This window comes from Phyllostomus hastatus, unplaced genomic scaffold (assembly GCF_019186645.2).
Source record: "Phyllostomus hastatus isolate PE091 unplaced genomic scaffold, TTU_PhHast_1.1 phas_scaffold_114, whole genome shotgun sequence".
Taxonomy (NCBI): Eukaryota; Metazoa; Chordata; class Mammalia; order Chiroptera; family Phyllostomidae; genus Phyllostomus; species Phyllostomus hastatus.
In genome coordinates, this window is record NW_025334006.1 from 1,951,689 (window position 1) to 1,973,824 (window position 22,136).

At 57.9% G+C, this 22,136-nt stretch overlaps 1 protein-coding gene across 4 annotated transcripts in view; it reads left to right on the top strand.

Annotated features, from left to right (window-relative positions):
- HIPK2 (homeodomain interacting protein kinase 2) overlaps positions 1-22,136 on the top strand; it is a 166,547-nt gene that overhangs the window by 108,726 nt on the left and 35,685 nt on the right. For all 4 annotated transcript variants that reach the window (XM_045855529.1, XM_045855530.1, XM_045855531.1 and 1 more), the window contains exons 3-7: positions 10,006-10,129; positions 10,398-10,517; positions 12,545-12,631; positions 14,389-14,573; positions 19,310-19,472. In XM_045855529.1, coding sequence (XP_045711485.1) covers positions 10,006-10,129; positions 10,398-10,517; positions 12,545-12,631; positions 14,389-14,573; positions 19,310-19,472 — 679 coding nt within the window. The remainder of the gene's footprint in view (positions 1-10,005; positions 10,130-10,397; positions 10,518-12,544; positions 12,632-14,388; positions 14,574-19,309; positions 19,473-22,136) is intronic.

A 22,136-nucleotide genomic window follows, 5' to 3' on the forward strand; every position in this document is an offset into this window, starting at 1 on the left:
CTCCTACCCTTTCTCTTTCCTTAAAAATAAATATATACGTACGTAAATAAGCAAGTGGTAAGGAATCCCTGTTTTTGCCCCTTCCTCGGATAATCAGTCGCATGAGTCCGGCGAACATCTGGGTGTTGCTGGTGCTTGGTGGCAGGAAACAGATCATGAACCCGTAGCCTCCTCCACCTCAACCGTGACGACCGGGGTCTGTGGAGGGCGCCCCCCCACCCCCACACATGGTGCCAGGCACCTCGAGGTGCGCGGAGAGAAGTAACGCGCTGTCCGCTGCCTCCAGATGCTTCCAGCCCCGGTGAGAAGCTGGTTATAGGTTATTCTCGTTTTTTAAAACTAGTAACTGTCAGTGCAAGGATGAGTGCAAGGGATGAATCGGCCACAGATAAGCTGCAGGGAGGCAGGAAAACAGACAGTCAGGGAAGTGTTCTGGCAGAGGTGAGACGAGAGGTGAGACCCTGGAAGGCCTCGGACGGTGGCCAGAGAGGTGCTTCCCGTGGAGGAAACGGGTGGAGGGTGGAGGGGGCGCCCTGGGGTATTGGGGCCCCATCCCCACCGACTGCACACTCCCCCACCCTGTTCCTGTCTCGTTCCCACCAAGTAAGTCCCTCCTCCCTCCCTCCCTCCCTCTCTCCCTTGCTCCTTTCTGCCTTTCTTATCACTTTATCTCGTAAACTCCAGCTGACATGTGGCAGCTCCCTGCTCCCGCACGCTGGTTAGCTCCCTTGGCTAGTGTCGTGTTCGGTGCACAAGAGAACAAGATGGACTTCTAATCTCTCTTGCTGAAGCCCGCTCTGTTCTGAAGGCATGTGCCAGCGTCCCAGCCCCTGGACTATAAAGAGGCCCCATTGTCAGGACGAGAAAAGCAGATTACGCGGAGAAGGGGCAGAGGGATCCTCGCCTAGGGACAGCTGGCTCCCCTGCCACAGACAGAAGCGTCCCCCGGCCCTGCCCACAGTTGGTGTGGACTTCTCACTGTGAGGTTCAGCGGCCGTCCCCGGTGGGGGCCACCCCTCTGTGCCGTGCGAGTGCAAGTTCAGCCGCCTCTCAGAGCGAGTCTGCTGCCCTCCGGCGCCCCCTAGTGGGCGCTGTGAGGAGCCAGCTGAACTTCTCCTCCGTGACCCAAACTCAAGACAGCAAACTTGGGTTCCTTCAGCTTGTTGTTTTTCAGCGTCTTTAGGAAAAGTTGAATAGCGGAAGGTTTCCCCCGAATAAGCCGCCCTTGGCGGAAGAGCTGGAAGGTGTGCCCGCGGTGTTTGGCGAAACTGTGGCTCCCAGCTCCTGCGGGAACACACAGCTGCCGCGTGGGCGCTCCCTCCTCCTGCGGCCGCGGCAGGTGCCCGCGGGCCGCGGTGAAGTCCACTCTGCCGTGCTTCCTGCTGCAGCATCGGGTGGAGCGTGTGTGCTCGGGCCCCTCCTGCGGGCCTGGTCTCGGGGGAGAGGCGCTCCCCCAGAGAGCGAGGCCAGCGCCATCCGCCTGGCTCCCCGACCCCGCCCACAGCCGAGCGCTGGGTCAGAGCCACGCCGCTGGGAGACAGCGCGTCCTGCTCTCCTAGGTCAGAGCCAGCTGCGACGGCCAGGGGGGCTCTGGGCTTTATTTGAAAACTGGCTTACACGGAGTATTAGTGGGCTTCAGACCCTCTTTCTCGGTAATTCTCCGTCAGCAGTGCCTCCTTCAGGGAAGGAGGGGCTGAGGATCTGGGGGCATGCTGGTGGCTGCAGCGGAAATGCACCCCCCAACATGTATTCGACACCCTCACTCACGGGGCTGTCTTTCACAGCTCAGGTTTCTGGCTTCTGCTGTCTCAACCGTGCGGCTCCAGGCAGTGACACCGACTGCGGTCTCCCTCTCGAAGGAGGAGCAGGGTCCCATCTGCAGCCCCGGGCCATCGGCCATACAGACCACCCCAGGCGTCCGCCCCACAGCCACGTGACGAGGCGGGGCTGTCCGGACGGGGAAGTGCCCCCAAGGATGAGGCTTGTGTCTGTTATGGTGCACTGGCTGGGAGCTGGCAATGCTGGGCGCCCCTCCCCCCGGTTCAGGCACGGGGACCCCGGTAGGGAGCCTCAGGGCGCTTCAGCCTTGTGCTGGTTCATTCGCACATCCCACAAACAAACACTGTTGTGTACTCGCTGCGAGCCAGTCAGAGCTAAACGTTCGCTAATGAGAAGTTTTGTGTTTGCATCGATGAAGTTGCATATGAGAGACGTTACCTTCTCAGTATGCTTTTCTCTGGGGTGGAGGGTGAGCCTTGAGTTGATTGACTGGCGGGAAAGAGGCCAGCCTCCCCCCGCCTGCACTCTGTGTGCGGGGAACCCGTCACCACCGTGAATGAAGTGAAGGTGCTGTGTTTCCAGGTGACCCACGGGAACTGAAATGCCAGACTCCCTCCCAGGGTGGAGAAAAGAGGGGTGGGCGCGGGAAGCTGAACAGTGACAGCAGGGGACAGGGCCACTCGGGTCAGACCTTCCTGGGATCGGCAGGCTTCCTGGGGAAGCTCTCAATGCACAGTTTCAGCCCTCAGCTGCAGTCAGCGGACTGACAACAAAGCAGAAGGGAAACAATTGACCAGAGGAACTGAAAAGAATGTCTGAGGTTGGTCCTCTGTGTCACTCAGCCAGCTGGGTCACTTTCCCAGCCCCAGGCCCCGGAGCCCAGCCCCTCGGCGTCAGGTGGAGGGCCTGTCCAGCTCACGTGTCCAGGTGCCCGCATCCCAGAGCGGTGGGGCCCACTGGGGCGCAGGCTGCACGTCGCCACCGAGTGCCGCTGGGAGGGGGCACGGCACAGGGCGGGAACGTGGGGGCAGTGTGTGAGTAAAAAGGGTCGCTGTGCGCAGACACAGGCAGGCACCTGTGCTTCCGTTTCCTGGGTTGGCAGGTGCTCTGGCAGTCATTGACTGAGCACGTAGTTTGGCGAAAAGTGTGAGCCCAACCCCTGGTGATGCTGCCGTCCTGTGGGGCGGCGGCTAGCAGGACAGGCTTTCCTCAGCGACGCTGGGCTGCGTGGAAAAGGCACCGGAGACCAGGCTGGGGGGTGCTGGGCTGGGGACAGGCACAGGAGATGCGGCACACTCCCTGAGGGTGAGGAGTTACAGGACAGTGCGAGCATCTTGGACATGGCCCGTTGTGCGGTCCAAGCCGGCTCTTCCCAGGACAGAGGAATGAGATTTCTTTAAGAGAGATGAGATTTCTCTTCAATCTCATTAAGATTTTCTAGGAATTTATTGGCTAACATCAGGATATGCTCTGGACATCCCAGAACTGGTTTCCAGTTTACAGCAATATCATCAGAAGCCTTTGCAGATTCTAGGCAGGTAAGTTTGAGATCCAGCCTTTTCCCCCGGTGTGTAAGTTAGAAAGCTAGACTTTGACACCGCTCTGTGCAGAGTTGAAGCAGCGCTGGAAACAGTGGATCAGCATGGGGTGGCTAAATAAAGTTTTATTTATGTATATTCACAGATAGATGTATGTGCGTACCAGGAAGGTCCGTTCAGAGCCAAGATACTCACTGGCGACCCCCACAGCTCACAAAGAGCGTGCCCCTCGATGCTCACACTCTCCTGCAGACGGTCGGTTGAATCGAGGCAGCCAGCTTCCTTGGGGCGGGGGGCTGTCCAAGCGTGACTTGAGGGCGACGTCGGCATCCAGGCCAAACCGCGCTTCTGTGTGCCCCACGTGCATGCGACGCCTCATCCTATCTGACACTCCGGGCATTGCTCCGGGTGGTGTCTGGAGGGGCTCAGTCCCGACAGAATTGCTGGGGAGGCTCTTGAATGGTCCTCAGCAGCACACAGTTTTATGGCCGTCAGCCGTGGCCCTGACTCGGAACTTCCGGGACATCCCTGCTGCGACTTCTTTGGGTGCGTAACGTCACGCCAGGAGCACCCACAGGCCCGAGTGGGGTGTCTGTCCCCGCTCCCCTTTGAGTTCAGAGCCTTGCTCCTTGGGCGTAGCTCTCTCTCCACCTCGAGGCCATCTTCACACACGACCAGGCAAGAATGCTCTCTGGGGGAGGGTCTAGAGACTGCAGGGTCCACGGTGGTCGGTTAGGCCACTGCAGGACAGTGTCCTCATCCCCTCGGCCCAGTGCAGGCTAACAGTGCGTGGGCTCCCGGTCAGCCTCGCCCTGCGTTTCGTTCCGGGAGCTTCCAGCCCTGGGTCCCTTTGTCCTTCTCATCACCCTAGCACCCCAGCCAGAGTCAAAGCCATTTCTCTGCTCTCTCCAGTGCAGTGAGGAAGCTGTGTCTTTCACAGTCAAACCTCAGGCCGGCCTTGGATTCATTCCCCAGGCCTCCGTCAACGTTAGATCCCTGCTCGGACCTCCCTGGGTCCCCAGACATGGGACGACGACTCCTTCTGGGGGTGCTGCTCCCCATTTTCCCGGCAGCCTGCAGGCGGGCACAGGGCGCGTTCCCTGCCCCGTGGGCTGCCCAAGCTGTTCTCCAGCGCTCTCCCTTTAGGCTGACTCTGTCCAGGTCCTCCAGGCGTGGGGGCCAATTTCTCTGAAGTCGCCTCCTCCCTGTCCTCGGTCCTCAGGTCCCCGCTGTTTCTCGGGTCCTGTGTTGCTTCGATGTAATCCCTCGCCCCCCATTCTGGGTCACCAGCTCCAGTAGCTGCAATAGTGGCTCAGAGTTCGTGTCAGCATTTCCAAATCTGCTGTTTTTGCGGTGGAACCAAGCATAAGATTTAACAACCCATCTGAAATACAATTCACATTGCGATTGCTTCTGCCCCAGCCATGCTGAGGTTACCTTCAATCTGCATATATTTGTGGGAGCGGGCCTTCCTGCTGCAGTTTGATGCGAGTGCACCTTCTAACATCAGTGATTATAAAGTACCGTGGGCTAATAGAGCGTCTTGCTTCCAAGGAGTTCAAACTGCTCTATAATTCCACCGACCGTAATTTATCTTCATGAGCTGCTCCAGAGACAAGGGAAAAAGCAAGATTAATAATCACATTTCATAGATGGCGAAATAAAAACTCGGAGAAATTGAGTAACATTTCTCCAGAAATGCACAGTCCTTCCTGTGCTCTCTGATTAGTATTGCAGATTTATTGCCCAAGTTGGGAGTGGCTGTGAACCTTGCACTTGTTTTATTAGCGTGCCGTGCAGATGGTCGAGACGGTGACTCTGGCCGTCTGCTTGGCCGGGGAGCTTGGGGGAGCAAGGGGAGGTACCGTGAAAGGGGCTGCAGAGTGAGGGTCCCCCTTCCCCGTGCAAGGAGGGTGTGGGGAGCTGTGGACAGGCAGCTTTCTCTCTAAAGCTGGGTGGTAGGTACTTGTGCTTGGTTGTTGGTTATTAACCTTTGTACTTTTTTAGGTACATAAATGAAAACAAAAAGTGTTTCATTTGTATGCTTTAGTATATTTAAACAGAGATGTCCTTGTGTTTCAACGTGGACAGAAGCAAGTGGGCTTTTAAAATGATGCCCTTTATGCAGCGTTGTGACAGGGCCTTGGACATAGTACCAGTGAGTGGTGTGATGTTTGTCCATCGCCTGCTGCGTGCCGGCCCGGTGCCGGGTGCAGATGGAACGCGACAGCACTGGGCCCCCCGAGTGTGCGTGGTCAATGGGTGTGTTCTCCCACCTCTGTCGGGTCACTGCCCCGCAGGGCCACGTGACCTGGGCGTGACCCCGGAATGCGCTGTTGGCTGTGAGCACCGTCAGGAGAGCTGGCGGGGCGACCTATCAAAGCTTCAGTAATCAATGTGTCGGAAATGGCGGTTGTTTATTCTCTTTCTCTAAAAAACAAGAATTTTCAGTGTCTTGCGATGGGAAGGTTAGAAGGGAACAGTTCCTCTCTCTCAGGTGTAAATTTTGTCTGACACCTTGTGTATGGTTAAAGCATCTTCTGTGTCCCAAAATAGCGATTTTGGGGAAACTGTAAGACGATCCTGATTCCGGGGGTGGCGAGTGAAGGGGGATGAGTTGTCACCGGGATGGCGATTCCGAGCTTGACGGGGAGGGTTTTCTCCAGCCAGCAGTCCTGCCTGCTGCGGAACCGAACTGAGAACAGAAACGGCCTCCGTGGAAGAAACCAGAATGTGATTAAAAAAAAAAAAAAAAGCAGACAAACGTTGAAACAGAAAGGCCAAGTTGTCTGCCTCTGGTCACCGGAAGGGTTGCCAAGGAGACGGTGCCAGCGTCAGGGTTGAAACAGAAAGGTGCGTTCCTTGTACAGATGTGTGGAGAGCGCCTGCCATGCCCCAGGTGCGCTGGAGACACAGCGGTGACGTGGGGTCGGGGTGTGCACTGACCCTGCCCTGTGGCTGGCACCACCCCTTCCTGTCCGCTCACCACGACTCAGCTCGGAGCTGCTCCCGGGAAGCCCTCCCTGCTCTGTCTCGCTGCCCCAAGAAGTCCCTCCTTCGTGTGCCAGGCACACGCTCGGCACGTCGGGTGGGGGCGGTTGGCATGCTGCTGCCTCCGACCACACAGTGGACTGCTGGAGGTGCCGGAGCACCTGGTCTGGTCGTCCCCCTTCAGCACCCGGCACAGTGCGTGGCACGTAGTAGGTGCTTAGGGAACGGAGGCTGAGCATTCGAGCACATGAGTGAACGAATGGAGCTCAACCCCAAATCTGGCTTAAGAATAACCATGGGCAAGACTGGCGTCTCCGTCACTGCAGCACGAGTAGCCTTAGCCACCACTGTGCGTAGCATGGGCTTCAGGTGTGCCGAACAAGAGGAAGCAGATTCTAGACTTGACTTTGAACTTCCAGGAGCTCGGAGCCTTCTGCACTAGCAGAGCTGGGGCCGGCAGATGCCGGGTCACAGCAGAAAGGCCTCCAGCCCCCTGAGGATTTCTGGGGGCCAGGTGGAGGAGCGCCTTCCTCGCCCGAGGGCGCCTGGCCTGGGTGCCGAGCCGACCTCTGTACGGCATCGCTGGGTGTGCTTCAGAAGGGTTCGCGCGGGCAGGTACCTGGACGTGTGTCCAGAACAGCGGTGGGTGCTCCATTCTTCTCTGTGGGACCCATCTGGTGGGTCGTGTTCGAGTCTTCATTTCACTGGTTGTACCAGCGCAGAGAAGGTGGGCAGTGCAGGTCTGAGTCAGAAAGTGGGGTGGGCGGGGGGGGGTGGGACAAGCTATATTGGCGTATCGTGGGTACGGAGGAAAGGGCGCATCCTTGTGGGTGAGGAGGAGCCTCGGGGTAGACTGGGAAAGGCTGGAACCACAGACGAGAGACCAGTGGGGCTTACAGAGGGCCTGGGCTGCCCAGGGCTCGGCCACGCCCGCGGCAGTGGCAGCCGAGCGGCGAGCTGGACACGAGAGAGAGTGAAGCAGAGAGAGGCTGTGGGGAGCTGACTCTCGGGGGCCTTCTCTGCCCCTGCTACTCCCCTTGGCTTTTTTGCTGTGATTTTGGGGAGCCACCTGCAGATAGTGCCCTGCGACCCTCAGAGCTGGCGCTGCTCAGGGGAGCATGGGCTGCAGGCGCACACCCGTCTCGGGGTGCACGCTCCTGGGGCAGAGGCTCATCCCTCCTCGGGCTGACCCCTGCCCTCTGGGCCCAAGCTTCCATCCCATCACGGAGACCAAGCCCCGTCTACTCTCCTTTGTTCGTGCTCCCTGTAGACCTTCCCACCGGAATCGCGTATTTCAGCACTTCCTTATATGCTTCACAGAGGTTTATTCCAGCAGCAAATCCTGACGGACCAAGTGGCCACCAGACGCCGGGCGCTCTGCTGCCTCGTGGGCTGAGCAGCGGGAAGAGGCAGCCGGCGGGTCACTGGGCACGCGCTGCCCAGCGACCTGCGTGGCACTGCAGCTGGACACTGACCGGTGTCGAGGGAGGCCCGTCTGTGGCGGCGGCGATGACGCTGCGTCTGCAGGGGGAGAAGGGGGCAGCCGGCGGAGAGCGCGGGGGAGGCAGAAGCAGCAGCAGCGTTGCATGAAGGCCCAGGCCCAGCAGCCACTTAGGTATCTGAGGCACTGAAAGGAAGCCAGCTGGACTGGAGCTTCGAGAACTGGGAGAGTGGACCGATCCTGGGGGGCCCTGCGGGCCGTGGGAGGGATTAGGTCTCGTTCTGAGTGGGGAGCCTTTGCAGGGCTGGAGGCCAGGGGAGGGGTGACGCGGCCACTCGGCTGCTGCGCGGAGCACGGATCGGAGGAAGGGAGCATCGGGCAGGGAGCTCCGAGTGAGATGGGGTGGCCGGGCGAGACGGGGTGGCTGGCGGCGCCGGCGTGGGGGCAGCCGAGGTGGGGAATAGGGGCCCAGTCTGAGGTGTACCCCGGAGCTGGTCTTGCTGATGGGTCGGGTGGTGAGGACAAAGCGGGGGAGAGAGGACTCGGGTCATTCCCAGGAGCAGCAGGGCGGTGGTGGCAGCGATGAGCTGGGGGTGGGGACAGTCCCCTCCTAGACAACCACGTTCGCGCGGATTGATGGTGAAACATCCTGGCGGCGATGTCGGGCCGTCAGGATGTACAGCTGGGGCTGAGAAAGGCTCCAGGTGAGGACAGCCATTCGGAAATAGGCGTGGGATTGGAACCCGTGGGTGTGGACACGATGGTGGGTGACTTAGAACCACAGACACTTGCTTTCTGGAGGCGGAAGTCCCAGATCAAGGTGTCGGCTGGAGGGGACAGGGACAGGACTGGCCGTTAAGGAACCCGGGGGCCCTCTCCCCCACCCTCCTGGGGGGACGCAGGCTTGGCTTGGGGGAGAGTCGCGTCTCGTCTCGCTGCCCGGGCTCCAGCCCCTACAGGCACCCAGCAGGGCGCTGATCTCCAGCTCGGAGGACGGGCAGACACTCCTTTGCACGTGCGAAAAATCAAGACTTTGTAACAGGACCTTTTGGGTTTGGTTTTGTCTGTTCAGTACTGTTATGGAGAGGGACAAATGTTAGCAGCGAGAGCAAATTTATAGGAGCAAAGTGGGGAATAATTCAGCTCGAAGCACCAAGGCGAGCGGAGGTGGTTTCTGATCACACCCTTCCTCCCCGCCCTCGAGCGACACGGGCGAGCGTCACCTGGGCAGCGAAGGCCCTGGCTCCCTCATGCCCGCCCTGGGCTGCTGCAAGGGCAGGCTGGGGGGGCTTCACGGGGGAATCGAGTGGGGGGGTGTTGAGAGGAAACAGAAGGTGGGCTAGTGTGTGTCCTACCCCCCAGAGTGCCTGGAGCCACATTTTTAAAAACACAATCTGTGCTCATCGCTCGTACTCGGAGCTCGGTTTCCCCGAAACGCACCCCTGCCTAATGACGGCAGATGCTTAGACAACAAGATGCATTCTGGTCCCTCTGGGTTTGATGACTGACCACAGGTGAAATGTTCCGAGTTCAGGCGAGTCCCTGCGGCAGCTCCAGCGGGGAACCTTCCCTGGTGTGCGAAGGGCCACCGCTCCTGCAGTGGGGGACGGGTTCAGAGTGGAATTCTGACCGATAACCAGCCTGGTGTTCATGAACACGGCTCTGTAATTGCAGTATTAGAGAATTTTTTAGAAGCTTTTTAGAAGTGAATAAAAAGAGGATTTCCTAGGGAAAGTGGGATACAAACTCCTAAGAAAGGGATCAGTGGCAAGGACGGGTATTGGATTTCATCCCATTATTCTGGGTGGAGGCAACTTGTCTTATGCAGTATATTATTGAAAATAGAATACCTGTACATGAGAATTCCTTTGTGAAACCCGGGCATTCTCTAAACATCGGTTTCCCGAGTTCTCAGCTGCAGGAGAGAGCTCCCGGGTTCCCCCACAGTGGTTCTGAGCTCATCTGGTTGGGGTGCAACAGTAATGGAATCAACTGGTGGGGACCCCTCTCGGTCCGCCCCAGAGCCACAGACCAGCCACCTGGCCGGGGCCCCTGCTGGTGGGAGGACCAGGCCCAAGACTGGAGGGGTCGCTGCCACACGGCGAGAGAACCACACGGGCCCTCGGCTGGGGTGGGGGGGGGCGCGTCCGTGATGGCCCCCTGGGTTTGGCAGACAGGCTGTAATGTCGGATTCATAGCGAAACGGCTGCCCGCATTTCTCAACGGCTAATACTCTCATCCATTCTTCTTCCTTAGGGCCCCTGAGATCATCCTCGGTTTACCGTTTTGTGAGGCCATTGACATGTGGTCCCTGGGCTGCGTCATTGCGGAGCTGTTCCTGGGCTGGCCGCTGTACCCGGGCGCCTCGGAGTACGACCAGGTGGGTCCAGGTGGCACAGGTCCCCACGGCAGCCGCTCCCGCCTCCTCTGGACCAGCGGTTCGCTTGCGACACGGCACGGGGGTGAGGTCGTGGGGTGTCCCTTTGGCTTGCTTCCCCCTCTTTATTCCCCTTCCTTTTCCCTTTTTCTGTTTTCTGCTTCTCCTTTCCCTACAACACTGTATTTCTCTCCAAGGCACTAGAGCCGTTAATATGCCATGCGTACGGTGACGGGAGACACTCTGACCTCCTTCTCATCTTTCCTTGCAGATTCGGTATATCTCACAGACACAGGGTTTGCCGGCTGAATATTTATTGAGCGCGGGGACAAAGACAACTAGGTTTTTCAACCGTGACACGGACTCGCCGTACCCTTTGTGGAGGCTGAAGGTAGGACGAGCGCGCCCTCCCTCCGTCACTCACCAGCGCCCAGCACCCGGGGAAGGAAGGCTCGGCCGCGTAGGGGGGAGCTGTGCGTAGCGGCCCACGTCCTGGGGGAGGGGTGCTATTGGGGTACATGGATGAATTTGAACGTTCAAAAGCACCGCCCCCGATTGCTAAACTCCCAGAATGTAATCAGGGAAACCGTAACGGCCTGTCTGGTTTGCACGAGGAGAGAAATCAACCAGCCCCTGTCCTCAAGGGGCTCCCAGTCCGGAGGGAGACCAAACACGTGGCCTCCATAATAAGGACCCCGTTCCTGGTGGGAGCGGAGCTCAGGAGCCTCGCGCGCTGCCTGCGGCAGAGGGCCCCGAGGGGCACTGGAGGCGGGCCCTGCAGGATGAAGAGGGTCTTCCAGGCACAGGAAATGCCCAGACACCCGCGGCATCTGGGGGCCCCCGGGGCGGGGGTCCGTCCCTCCAGCCGGCAGGTGGTGCGATGCACGGTTGCACACCATGAACTCCGGTGGTTTTACTTTAACGGAAACATATTTTGCTTTCACTTTTATCTACACCTAGTAATTAAAATTAATGTATTTTCCTGGAAAATAGTGCTAGCCTTCGGCGTGTCTTATGTTCATTTTAGGTGCTGCCCTTTTTTGCAAGAGAGTGGGTGGGTGGTTGTTAGTGTTTTTTTTGTTTTTGTTGTGTTTTTTTTTTTTGGCAGAAACTACAGCCACCTTCTAGTACAATTTAAAGATAATGTGTGGGATCTAATGAATAAAATGAACAAACAAAATAGAAACAGACTCAAAGATACAGAAAACAGACTGACAGCTGTCGGAGGGGCGGGGCTTAGGGGCTGGGTGAGCAAAGTGAAGGCACTGAGCACAGAAAGCACAGTGCGGTGACGACGACAGGGTATGCGGGTGGGGGAAGGGGGTGGGGGGGAGAGGGGAGAGATGGTGATGGAAGGAGACTTGACCTCGGATGGCGAACACACAACACACAGATGGCATATGATAGAATCGTACGCTTGAAACCTATGTAATTTTATTAACCAATGTCACCCCAATAGAGTCACTGAAACTTTGGGGGGAAACGAAAGAAAGATAATGGGAGGCCAAGAGTCACAAAAGACCTAGAGGCTAAGCGAGGACTCTCGGGCTGTTGGTGCGAGGCTCAAGGTCAGGCCCAGGGAAAAGGAGGAGGAGGAGGGCGAGGCTGGGCAGGGGCAGGGTCCACTTCCATGGCTCAGCTGAGCGCCCAGTCCTACTTGTCCAGCTGTCCACGGGGTCGAAGCCTAGATCTTAGCAGCTCCACACGTGCTGTTCTCCAGGGAGACTTTGAGGATCAGTTACCTGTGGTCCCTGGGTGCGTCCTGAAACCCACAGTGATGGGAAGCAGCAGCTTCCTGGACCGAGGCCAGTGGGGGGCTGGACATGCACGCCCCAGTCCCAGGTGGGAGGGCGGCTCAGAACACAGACTCCGGAGCCAGCTGCCGCTTACTGGCCGTAGAACCTTGGCGAGCTCCTTAAACTTCCCATTCCTGCTTCTCGCTCTGGAAATGGGCTGGTAATCATCCTACCTGAGATGGTTATACAGAGTCTTAAGTGAGTTTATGTGCTTTAAAATAGTGTCTGGCACATAGTGAGAGCTATATGTATAAGCATTTGATTAAAAAATTAAATTAAAATTTTAAGCCACGCGGAGGAGGGCTTCTGCTTTTCCACATGTGGGACCTTACCCCTTAAATCAGGGAAGAGTGTGGGGTTGTCACAGGCACCTGGTCCACCTTGAACCCTCCAGACCCGACGCAGAGCAGGTGTCTGTGGGAAGGAAGGGAGAGGACCGGGGTGGTGTGAAGGACGGAGAGAGAACGTAATTAGCGCGCGGGCCACTCTAAGAGGAATCAGCGTCTCCTTCCCTGAAAGGCGGGGGAGAGAACCCCCGTGAGACACAGAAGCTCTAGGCTTTAAGTTGCAGCGACCGGGAAATAATTCAGATGACCAATCGGCTTTCGCCTCTCTTGACCAGACGCCAGACGACCATGAAGCAGAGACGGGGATCAAGTCAAAAGAAGCAAGGAAGTACATCTTCAACTGTCTGGACGACATGGCCCAGGTAAGCCCCGTGGGTGAGCGTGCAGTGGCAGCCCCTCAGAGACCAAGCACAGCAAGGCTTCTGCCAGAGCGTCATAGGGTCGACTCGGCTGCCGTGGTTGCCCTTGACCCTAAACAAGGACGCGCCAGCCTGAGGAAGAGTACCACTGGGTCTGAGGAACATTTTTAAAACCTAACAGCAGCTCTTCAGAAGTAGCGCCGGCTTATTGGTTCCCCTCCGTGGAACAGTGCTGGCCAGTCCCACTGGCGTTCCCACGAGAGGAATTTAAGCCTGGGGGTGCGTTTGAGTCTCATGCCCTCGGTTCGGTGTTAGTTCCCAGGGCCACCGTAACAAGGCACCTCACTCGAGGCGGCTTGAGATGACAGGCATTTCTTCTCTCATGGTTCTGGAGGCTCAGAGTCCGAAGTCAGAGCACCAGCAGGGTGTGCCTCCCCGGAAGACCCCAGCAGGAACGCGTCCCTTGCCTCCCTGCTGGCTCCTGGGGGCTCCTGGGACCCTCCGTGTCCCTACATCCCCCCAGCCTCTGCCTCCTCCTTCATGTGGCTTCACCCAGGGTTTCTTCTGTCTCTGCATCTGAATCTCCCTCTTCTTTATCTTATAAAGATGCTAGTCACTGGATGTAAAGCCCCCGATTCCAGTGTGACCTCGTTTTAACTGGGCACCCCTGCAGAAGCCCTGTCTCCGAGTCGGGGCGCGTTCCCAAGTACCGGAGGTTGGGGCTCAGACTCGTCTGTTGCGGGGACACGATTCCGCGCACCGCACTGGGTCTCTCTCGGCGCACTGCAGGGACCACAGGCTCTCGCCTTTGCGACCAGGGGAGTTGCGAGGGCCGCAGCTCTTTTCAGTGTAAGGACACGTCTGAAATAAAGCTAGGGGCCATTCACCACCCAGCACGCCTCTCCCTGAAGGCGCGGGTAACCACACATCCCGATGCTGAGTGACGTACGCTCGTCAGTTGACCAGAAGCTCCGACTGTCCTAGAAAACCGAAACTGCTTTCCAGGGCACATTGTGGAAAACACAGAAAGCACCACAAAACAAGTCCATTAAAGGCTGCCCTAGTCTCCAGACTTGATCTGGGAAGAAGAACCCCGTGCTCGGACGCCCTGCCCGTCCCAGCAGGGGCGGTCACCACCTGCAGAGGTGACCCCAGTGAGCACAGGGACTGGAGCGTGCTGGCCGCCACGCCGGGCGCTGCCTGAGGACCCACACCCTGCAGGTGTCGGGAGGGCACTGAGCCCCCGGCGCTCCCCTCGCAGGTCAAATAAGTAACCCTTTTGCATCTTATTGTGTCCTGCTCAGTTGCAGTTACTGGTTTTAATCGTGGTAAAATGCACAGAGCCTACAAGTTACCATTTCACCATCTTTAAACTGCACTTTCAGGAGCTTTAGGTACACTCACTCTGTTCTGCAGCCGGTCTGCAGAACCCCGTTCGTCTTGTGGCTCCAGTCAGTGAGGTGCGATGCAGGTGCATTTCGATTTGACGGATTACAGCAGGAGGGTGTACCCCCCGCCACTCACACAGACCGGCAGCGACCTCTCCCTTCCCCGTGGGGGGGGCCCTCTCTGCCTCTCCTGCAGAGAGCACCGCCACCTCCCGGTGGGCAGTAGCCGTGGGCAGTAGCGCCCCCAACAGGGCCAGCCCCGCCCGCGGCGGTCGGGAAGGGGCGGCTGAAAGATCGGGGCGGGGTGGCAGAGAAGAGGGAAGTCAGGGAGGCGCAGCGGAGCCCAGGTGACCTGCGCCTGCTTGCTCCCAGGTGAACATGGCCACAGACTTGGAGGGGAGCGACATGCTGGTGGAGAAGGCTGACCGGCGGGAGTTCATCGACCTGCTGAAGAAGATGCTGACCATCGACGCCGACAAGAGGATCACTCCGATCGAGACCCTGAACCACCCCTTCGTCACCATGACTCACCTGCTCGACTTCCCCCACAGCACACAGTAGGTCCCTGCGCGGCGCCCCGTGCCAGGGCTCGGCTACTTCTCTTTACATCCCAGAGAGGGAATATTTAGGCTTCGTGGCCACGCGGCCTCTGTGGCAGCTGCTCAGCTCTGCCGTCCTAGCTGAAAGCAGCTGCAGGCGAGACGTGACAAATGAGCGGGGCTGCGTCCCAATAAAGCATTATTTATAACACAGGTGGCGGCCAGGTGGGGACCCTGAGCCGCAGGTTGCATCACACCCAAAAAGGAGGAAATGGTGGAGCGTGGGGAAGTTCAAGGCCGGGTGGCCCGGACTCTGGGTGTCTGGGCGTGAAGGGGGTGCTCAGAAGGGTCCACGAAGCAGAGCCACTCTCGGTGCCAAAGGTCACTCCCGGGGCCCTTCCAGGGAGGACTCCGCCTGGGTGGGGTGGGTGCTGGGGGGCCGTGGGGGCAAAGCAGACGGGGCCCCTGCCCACAGCAGCTTACAGGCCAGAGGGAAGAAAGGTCCAGACAACGAGGCTGCTCCCAGGGCAGGTAGAGGGTGTGATGAGCCTTCCGTGTGCAGGGTTCGGGTCTGGATCCTGAGACCAGAGGGGAGTCAGCGAAGGACTTGTGAGCGGGGAGCCCGCTGGTCGGAGTGTGTTTAACAAAGGTCTCTCTGTCGCTGCCCGGTCAAGTCCATGAGCCGAGAAGAAATGGCCGTCACATTTGGCAGCTTGGAAGCTGCTGGTGACTTAGAGCTGTCCAGTGAGTGACAGAGGCGGGAGCCAGCTTAGCAGGTGGAAAGCCTGAGAGAGGGGGGAAGAGTCCCCCTAGGACCCTCTCAAGAAGGGACGCCGTGAAAGGGTGGGAAGAAATGGAGGTGACTGGGGAGGGTCCTAGGGGGACTTGCTTTAATGTGGAAGAGGCTTGAGCAATTTGAAGTGCTGATGGGACGTGTCTGGTAGCACGTGAGAAGTTCAAGGACGCGCGAAGAGAGGGTCCCTGAGACAGTGGGTGGGGCGGGGGTCCCGAGCCGTGTCACTGCCAATGAAGGGGGGCGCTGGTTCAGCAGAAGGAAGTCGAGGGAGCCCTTCCCACAGCTCCGCCTTCTCTCGCGGAGAGCGAGGTGCCTCGGAGAAAAGTTTAGGTAGTGGAGCAGCAGGGGGCAGAGGAGACCGGCAGAGAAGTACAGTAGAACTGTCGAGCGTGGAGGCTGGACAGGAGTAGTGGGGTGTGACGGACTTCCCCCTGAAGGCTGGAGCAAGTGGTGGGGTTCACCCAGGCTGCGGTTTCGCCAGGCCGCCAAGGGGAGGAGAGAGACCGAGAGACTCGTGACTGGCAATGGCGTGCCGCGGTCCGAACGGATGGCTGCTGGGGGCTTGGCTGGAAAGGAAGGAAGGACAGGAGGGGTCCAGAGACACTGGTGGTCCCATCAGCTCAGAGACTGTTAGTTTAGTCGTTGTCCGACGAGCCAGCTGGGGGACAGCGCGGCTCATTTGGGACAGGGTGCATGGGTCTGTGGTCTGCGGGAGTGGAGCCGTTCCAGGTTGGACAGTCCAGGGACTCCGTGGCTGGCACTGACCACAGGCCCCTGGAGGTGAGAAGTGACCGAGAAGCCGGGGTTCTGGCAGCTGATCGGCGTGACCTCTGGCGTCACCCGCGGTGGGCAGGTTGCGTGTTAAAGTGCAAGGCTGCGCCCGTGGCCCAGGCCTGGGAGTGAGGGGCAGAGGAAAGCCACGGTGGCGAGAGAGAGGGCGAGAGCACTAGCTGGCAGACGCCGCAGTAACAAAGCGCCACTGCGGGGCTGAAGCAGCAGGAGCGTGTCCGCTTACAGTTCTGCAGGCCAAGAGCGAGGGGCTGGGCAGGGCCGGTTCCCCCAGGCCTCTCTCCTCGGCGTGTGGATGGCCGTGCCCTCCCTGTGCCCTTGCACGTCTTCCTTCCGCGCGAGTCTGTGCCGTGACTGCCTCCTCACAGTGAAGCGGGTCGGGGCCCACACTAGCGACCCCATTTTGCCTCTGTAGAGATCCCATCTCCAAATTCAGTCACACTGTGACGTATGGGGGTTGGAACTTGAACATGAATTTGGGGGGGGGGGAGAGGCGTGCAAAGATCAACCCATAACAGAGAATAATGGAGGGATATCACTTCAGCCGGGAGACCCTCGGGGTGAAAGTCACACCCCTGGGTGTCTGCAGGGAGGAGCAGGGTGCTCAGGAGCACCGGGGTCAGGAGGAAAAGGGGGCGACGTGAGAAGAGGCTGGGCAAGAGAGACCTTCGCAGACCACAGCTGACCCTGCCATGACCAGACTGAGATGGGGCTGAGTCTCAAGGCTAGACTTGACCTTAACCAGCCTGCAAGAAATGAGCAGGTGGCACCTGCCACAGCTGACGCGTCCTCTAATTTCACGTCTGTTCTTTGTGAGTTGATGTTACGCAAGTCAAATTACATTGCAGCAAACAGTGAATCTTTGATTTAGAACCGTGTTTGAGAGAGCCAACTCGAGTACAGAGAAGGGACTTGGACCCGTCCCTTGCAAACACCTGTTACGGGATTTGTCCCGTTTCTGAGTGTGGTTGGGGCACTTCAAGTGGGTGTCAGTCTGTACATAGAAGGAAGGCGGGCTCAGTGATTACTGGATAGGCCCCCAAAAGATGGGCCTTCTTGTGTTCAGGGGTGGAGCAGGACGACCGAGAAGCGGCTGTGGGTGGGAGGTGGAGGGGGTGCCCCATTAGCCACCTGCGCTAAGTCAGAGAGCCACCCACGGAAAGCGGGAGTCAGGGCTGGCTGCCCCCGTCCCGTGCATCTGGGCCGTGAGGGAGCAGCAGCGGATGCTTCACCATACGGGGGAGCGCCGAGCACGGAGACCTGAGCATCGGCTTTGCGTTCGGAACGTGGTTTGGGTCCCGGGAGGACCACTGACCACTCAGAACTCAGGAAAAGGGCCTCAGAAAGCAAGATGGGTCTCTGAGCACACCTAGGCTTACCTGCGAGCAGGTCCCATCCCTGAGGGTCCCTAGAACTTACTGGGAAGACCAGGGGAGCTCCGGGGGGGGGGGGGGAGAAACTGCAGAGCCACCCGCTGCAGCCCCCTCCCTTGGAAGGGAGCTCACCGTTTCTCTGCACCGGGACTCGGGGGCACACGTTCCCTAAACACCATCCTCACAGAAGTAACCCAAAGTGCAGGGGCTAGACCATTCCAGGTGGAAAATTCTGAGTCTAAAAGCTTTTGGTTGAGTTGTCACAAAACCACTGAATGCTTTCAATACACTTCCAAAAGGAATGGTTGCTTTATTCCATCAGGCACCGTGGGAAAGCACTTAGTGGTGTGCGTAGGACTCAGTGATGCTCAGAGCACGCCAGCTTTACCAGCCAGGAGGTCCTTCCGCCGTTGGTCACGGCAGGGCACGTTCTCCCCTCTCTCCAGGGCCCACGGTCCGCAGGCGCTGACTTTGAGTGCATCGTGCGGCCAGTGTGAGCAGTCACTACCTGGGGGCGGGGGGGTCTCTGAGCCCGTCTGAGTCCATTTGGAACGTCTTGTGTGGGCAGGAGGTTTGGGGGTGGCCCACAAGCACCAGCCTGGCCCAAAATGCAGCGTGCCACAGCATGCAGAAGTCTTAAAACAGTAGAAGATTATTTTATTTATATTTAGTCATTACATTACAGTTAGTAAGTCTTTAAAATTCAACTTTATATGCTGTTTTGTCATCTCGAATATTAGCATTTAAGGAGAAGTAAGTTTCCTTACAGGACACAGAAGTGAGTGAGAAACAACAACTGACTTCTGAACACTCTGTGGCAGATTTTCAAGAACTTGGGTGAGGCCCCTTGTGACGTTGCTGTGCCTCGAAGCTGGCGCCAGCAACAGTTTTACATCTCCTTTCATATTAGGGTTTTGTTTTGGTGCATAAATGCAATGAAGAAAGAAAAGGGGAGAGAATATTTTTATTTAAGTAATTGGGCAAGAATTAGAAAACAAAAAGAAAGGAGGGAAGAAGTTAAAGAGGATGGGTGTGTGTGTGTGTGTGTGTGTGTGTGTGTATGAGTGAAGAAGATTGCCTGTAACTAGCCCTTGACCTTGGCAGACTCTGTGTCCCCTCTAAACTTCATCCTGGCTCCTAAAATAGGGGCATCAGTCAACCCTCCCTCTCGCGGTTGCTGTAGGACGGAGTGCAAGAGTCTTGCACACAACTACCGCAGCTCTCAATCACCGTTGGCCACTATTATTAATTATTAATACTGTTACTGTTCTCATTACGTGCACAGTTCTGGTGGGGAGAAAGTGGGCAGTGGGGTCATGATACTGAGCTGGCTAGTTCCCCGGCTGGCCCCTAGATGGCGCCGGTGCCCCAGAGTAGCTGGGAAGTTGTCGTCTTTGGGGAAGGTGGAGGCCTGTCGTGAGCTGCTGTTTAGTGTTCCCAACCAGAGAATGTACACGCTTGTCAGTGGGCCAGAAGCCATACTGGAAGCTGAGAATGAGCAGTGACGCTGGAGACAGACCCGCAGCAGGAGGAAGAGTCAGTGAGAGCCATCGGCTGGGGGTCTGGGGGGCTGCGGGGCAACCCCACCTGTCCAGGGTGGGCGGACTCGTCTGAGTAACGCTGGCTGTTCGTTGCACACGCGGACTCCCGGGAGAAACCCAGGAGACTCGGACCCGAAGTCGCCCTCGCCGTCTCGTCCGCCGCACTAACCGCTCCTTCCTTTTCTCTTGCCTCTTTCTCCCCCCGTTCCTCTTCTCCCTCCCTCGCACCTCTGCCTCTGCCTTTTGCGTGAACAGCGTCAAATCGTGTTTCCAGAACATGGAGATTTGCAAGCGCCGGGTGAACATGTATGATACCGTGAACCAGAGCAAAACCCCTTTCATCACGCACGTGGCCCCCAGCACATCCACCAACCTGACCATGACCTTCAGCAACCAGCTGAACACTGTCCACAACCAGGTAAGCGGGCACAGAGGAGGCAGCGGCGGGGCTGACGGGGGTGTCAGGAGCCGTGCTCCCCCAGCAAAGCCGGTCGGGAGCCAGAATGGCTTTGCTGTGTCTCCAGCTCTATGAAGGGGTTCGCTTCGAGGTTGCTTCCCGTAGAGCCGCAGGGACTCGGTGTGAACGGTGGTCCCTCCGGGCAAGCTGTGTGCGCCCTCCCTCCACGGGAGAGGTTTCTGAGACGGCTCCTCTTACCGCTTCTCCCCGCCCGGATGTACGAATGAGATGCAGGAGATGCTGTGATCCTTGTAGCTGGCACCTGCCTGCTGCTGCAGAATTCAGAACTGGGACACTGGCGGTCACCCAGTATGGGCCCCTCTCCCTTGTCCCCAGACTGCAGGGTCCGTGCAGCCTCCTTTCAAGACAGAAAAACCTGTCCTTCCTCCAGGTCATGGGGAAAATCAGTTCATTAGTCTGTCACCAGAATCCCAGCCCCTGGAACTGAGAGGAACCAGGAGACTATGGTTTTCTCTCCACAGATTTCCAGCCTCTTGCAGAAAATTAGCAGGATCTAGCAGCTAACATGCAGGGAACAGTCACCGACTGACTCATCTCCAGGCCTTGGCTCGGGCGAGCTCTGCTGTCCAAGCGCCTTTTCTTCCCATCTTCCAGTCTCCCCAGCTCCCCCAAAGGCGCCTCCCCAGACTCTTTCCGTCTTAATATCAGTGAACAGTGAGAACAGTCCTGCCCGTGTACACACGCATGCGCGCGCGCACACACACACACACACACGCCTCCTGAAGGGCGGATTGCCTGTGTTCTGCTCCTGAAGGGTGAGTGAGCACCTCCGCCTGGCCACGCCCGGCCTTTTGACAAGCCCTCCTATCACTGGGAGTCACGGGCCCTGCCTTTCCCGGCCGCTCCTGGTGCACCCTGGGTGCTCAGGCCTGGCTGTACTTCCAGCCTACCTTCGCCCTCTGCCTCAACTCCAGGGGAGGGCCCCCACCCCGGCATCTGCTGCCCCCTGGGGGCCACTGGCCTTCTGAAAGCTCTCCTGAGTGGGGAGCTTTCCCTCAGACACCGACATCCCTCCCAGCACCTAGCCCAGCCCTCGGGCCAAAGTGTCCACGGCCAGACCACCTCCCACCACGTCACCAGAACCCCCACCCCAGTGAGCGGGCTGGTCTGTGCTGCCAAGGGCATGGGGGTGGGGGGAGCCATTTAGAAGGGAAGGGTGGAGCGCCAGGCCCAAGTACGTAGACAGCGTCCATTAGGCCGTCATCGGAGACTTGTGAGCAGGGGTGGTGACGCGCACAGCGTAGTCTTTTGGAACGAACGTTCTAGCCTCTGTGCCCAAAAAGAACTGGAAGAGCAAAAGTGGAGGCCAGAACATCTCTGGTCAGGGCCTCCGCTGGGGAAGGAGCAATAGACACAAGCCGATGGGTTTCAGGGCCGGTTCGAAGGAAGGAGCAGCAGGCCCCGTGGCTGACCAGAAGGTGGGACAGTTGGGGACCCTGGTGCCCCAAAGAGGGAAGCCCACAGCTCCAGGCCTGCAGAGAGTCTGGACTTCGGCCTGTGGAGCAGAGCAGATAGTGGGGAATGTGTACATGGGGAGCCCTGGGGCCATGGGGACGCGGAGAGAACTGAGAGGAAGTACGAGGCGTGGCGTCTGGCAGAAGCACGGACACCGGCCCACACGTGCTGCACACGCTCCCCTCACACTCACACCTGGAGGCCAGCCACATGACATTGCACAGACACACTTAGTGTCACAGCACAGATCTTAAATTGTGGTGGATACCGGCCAGCAGTATCCATCTCGGCTGCGGATGTTCGTCAACACGCAAGAAAAACATACACAGAGACAACCAGGTCCTGTGGGGGGAATAGGAACAGCAGGGCCACTCCTCACGTCGGGAGAGCGCCCCGTTCCCCCTCCAGAGAGGCTTTTTATTGGTTTCGTTTGAACAAGAATTCAGGTAAAAGCTCATTACTCATTGCTAGGAAGTAAGGATCAAACAATAGATAACAAGGAAGTCTGAGGGCCTATTTTGAGTCAGGGTCAAAGAGCTGTAAAACTTTGAGGAACAAACTTACTTCTTCCTTGGACCCTTATCATTCAACTGAGAGCATTCTAAACAAAGCAGGTTTCACAGGATTTTACATGTTCTTTCTTAGGCCTGATCACCCAGGGAACCCGCCCTTTTCAGCACAGAGCTGCACCACCCTGTCATTGTTTCAGGTTTAGATGGAACAAGGGAGCTAAGGCAACCAAAAGATAAGGACATTTTCTCCCAGACGATGAGGACTCAGGCTATGTCAAAGCCGAGGGGCGAGGGTCCCTCACCACCTTTTGCTGTAGCCCCCAAAGTCCTTTCTCGGGGGCCTCCCACGTGATCGTGCCTGTCTTAGGTCGATCCCCCCTTGGGGAATCTTATTTGGCTAACCGACCAAGCTTTGGGGTTCAGTTATGAATGAAGCAGCAGAAGCAGTGCTCCTTCCAGGAAGATAAGCTTTTATCTCCTTGCTGCCTTACACTCCCTCAGCCTTAGCCTTGGCGGGGGTTCCAGCTTCTGATACCAGGCAGGGCGGTTCCCAACATTAAATTGCAGACATGCACGCCACACCATGTAGTATTCATCCTGATACAAATTAACTTGCTTTGCACTGAAACGCAGCATA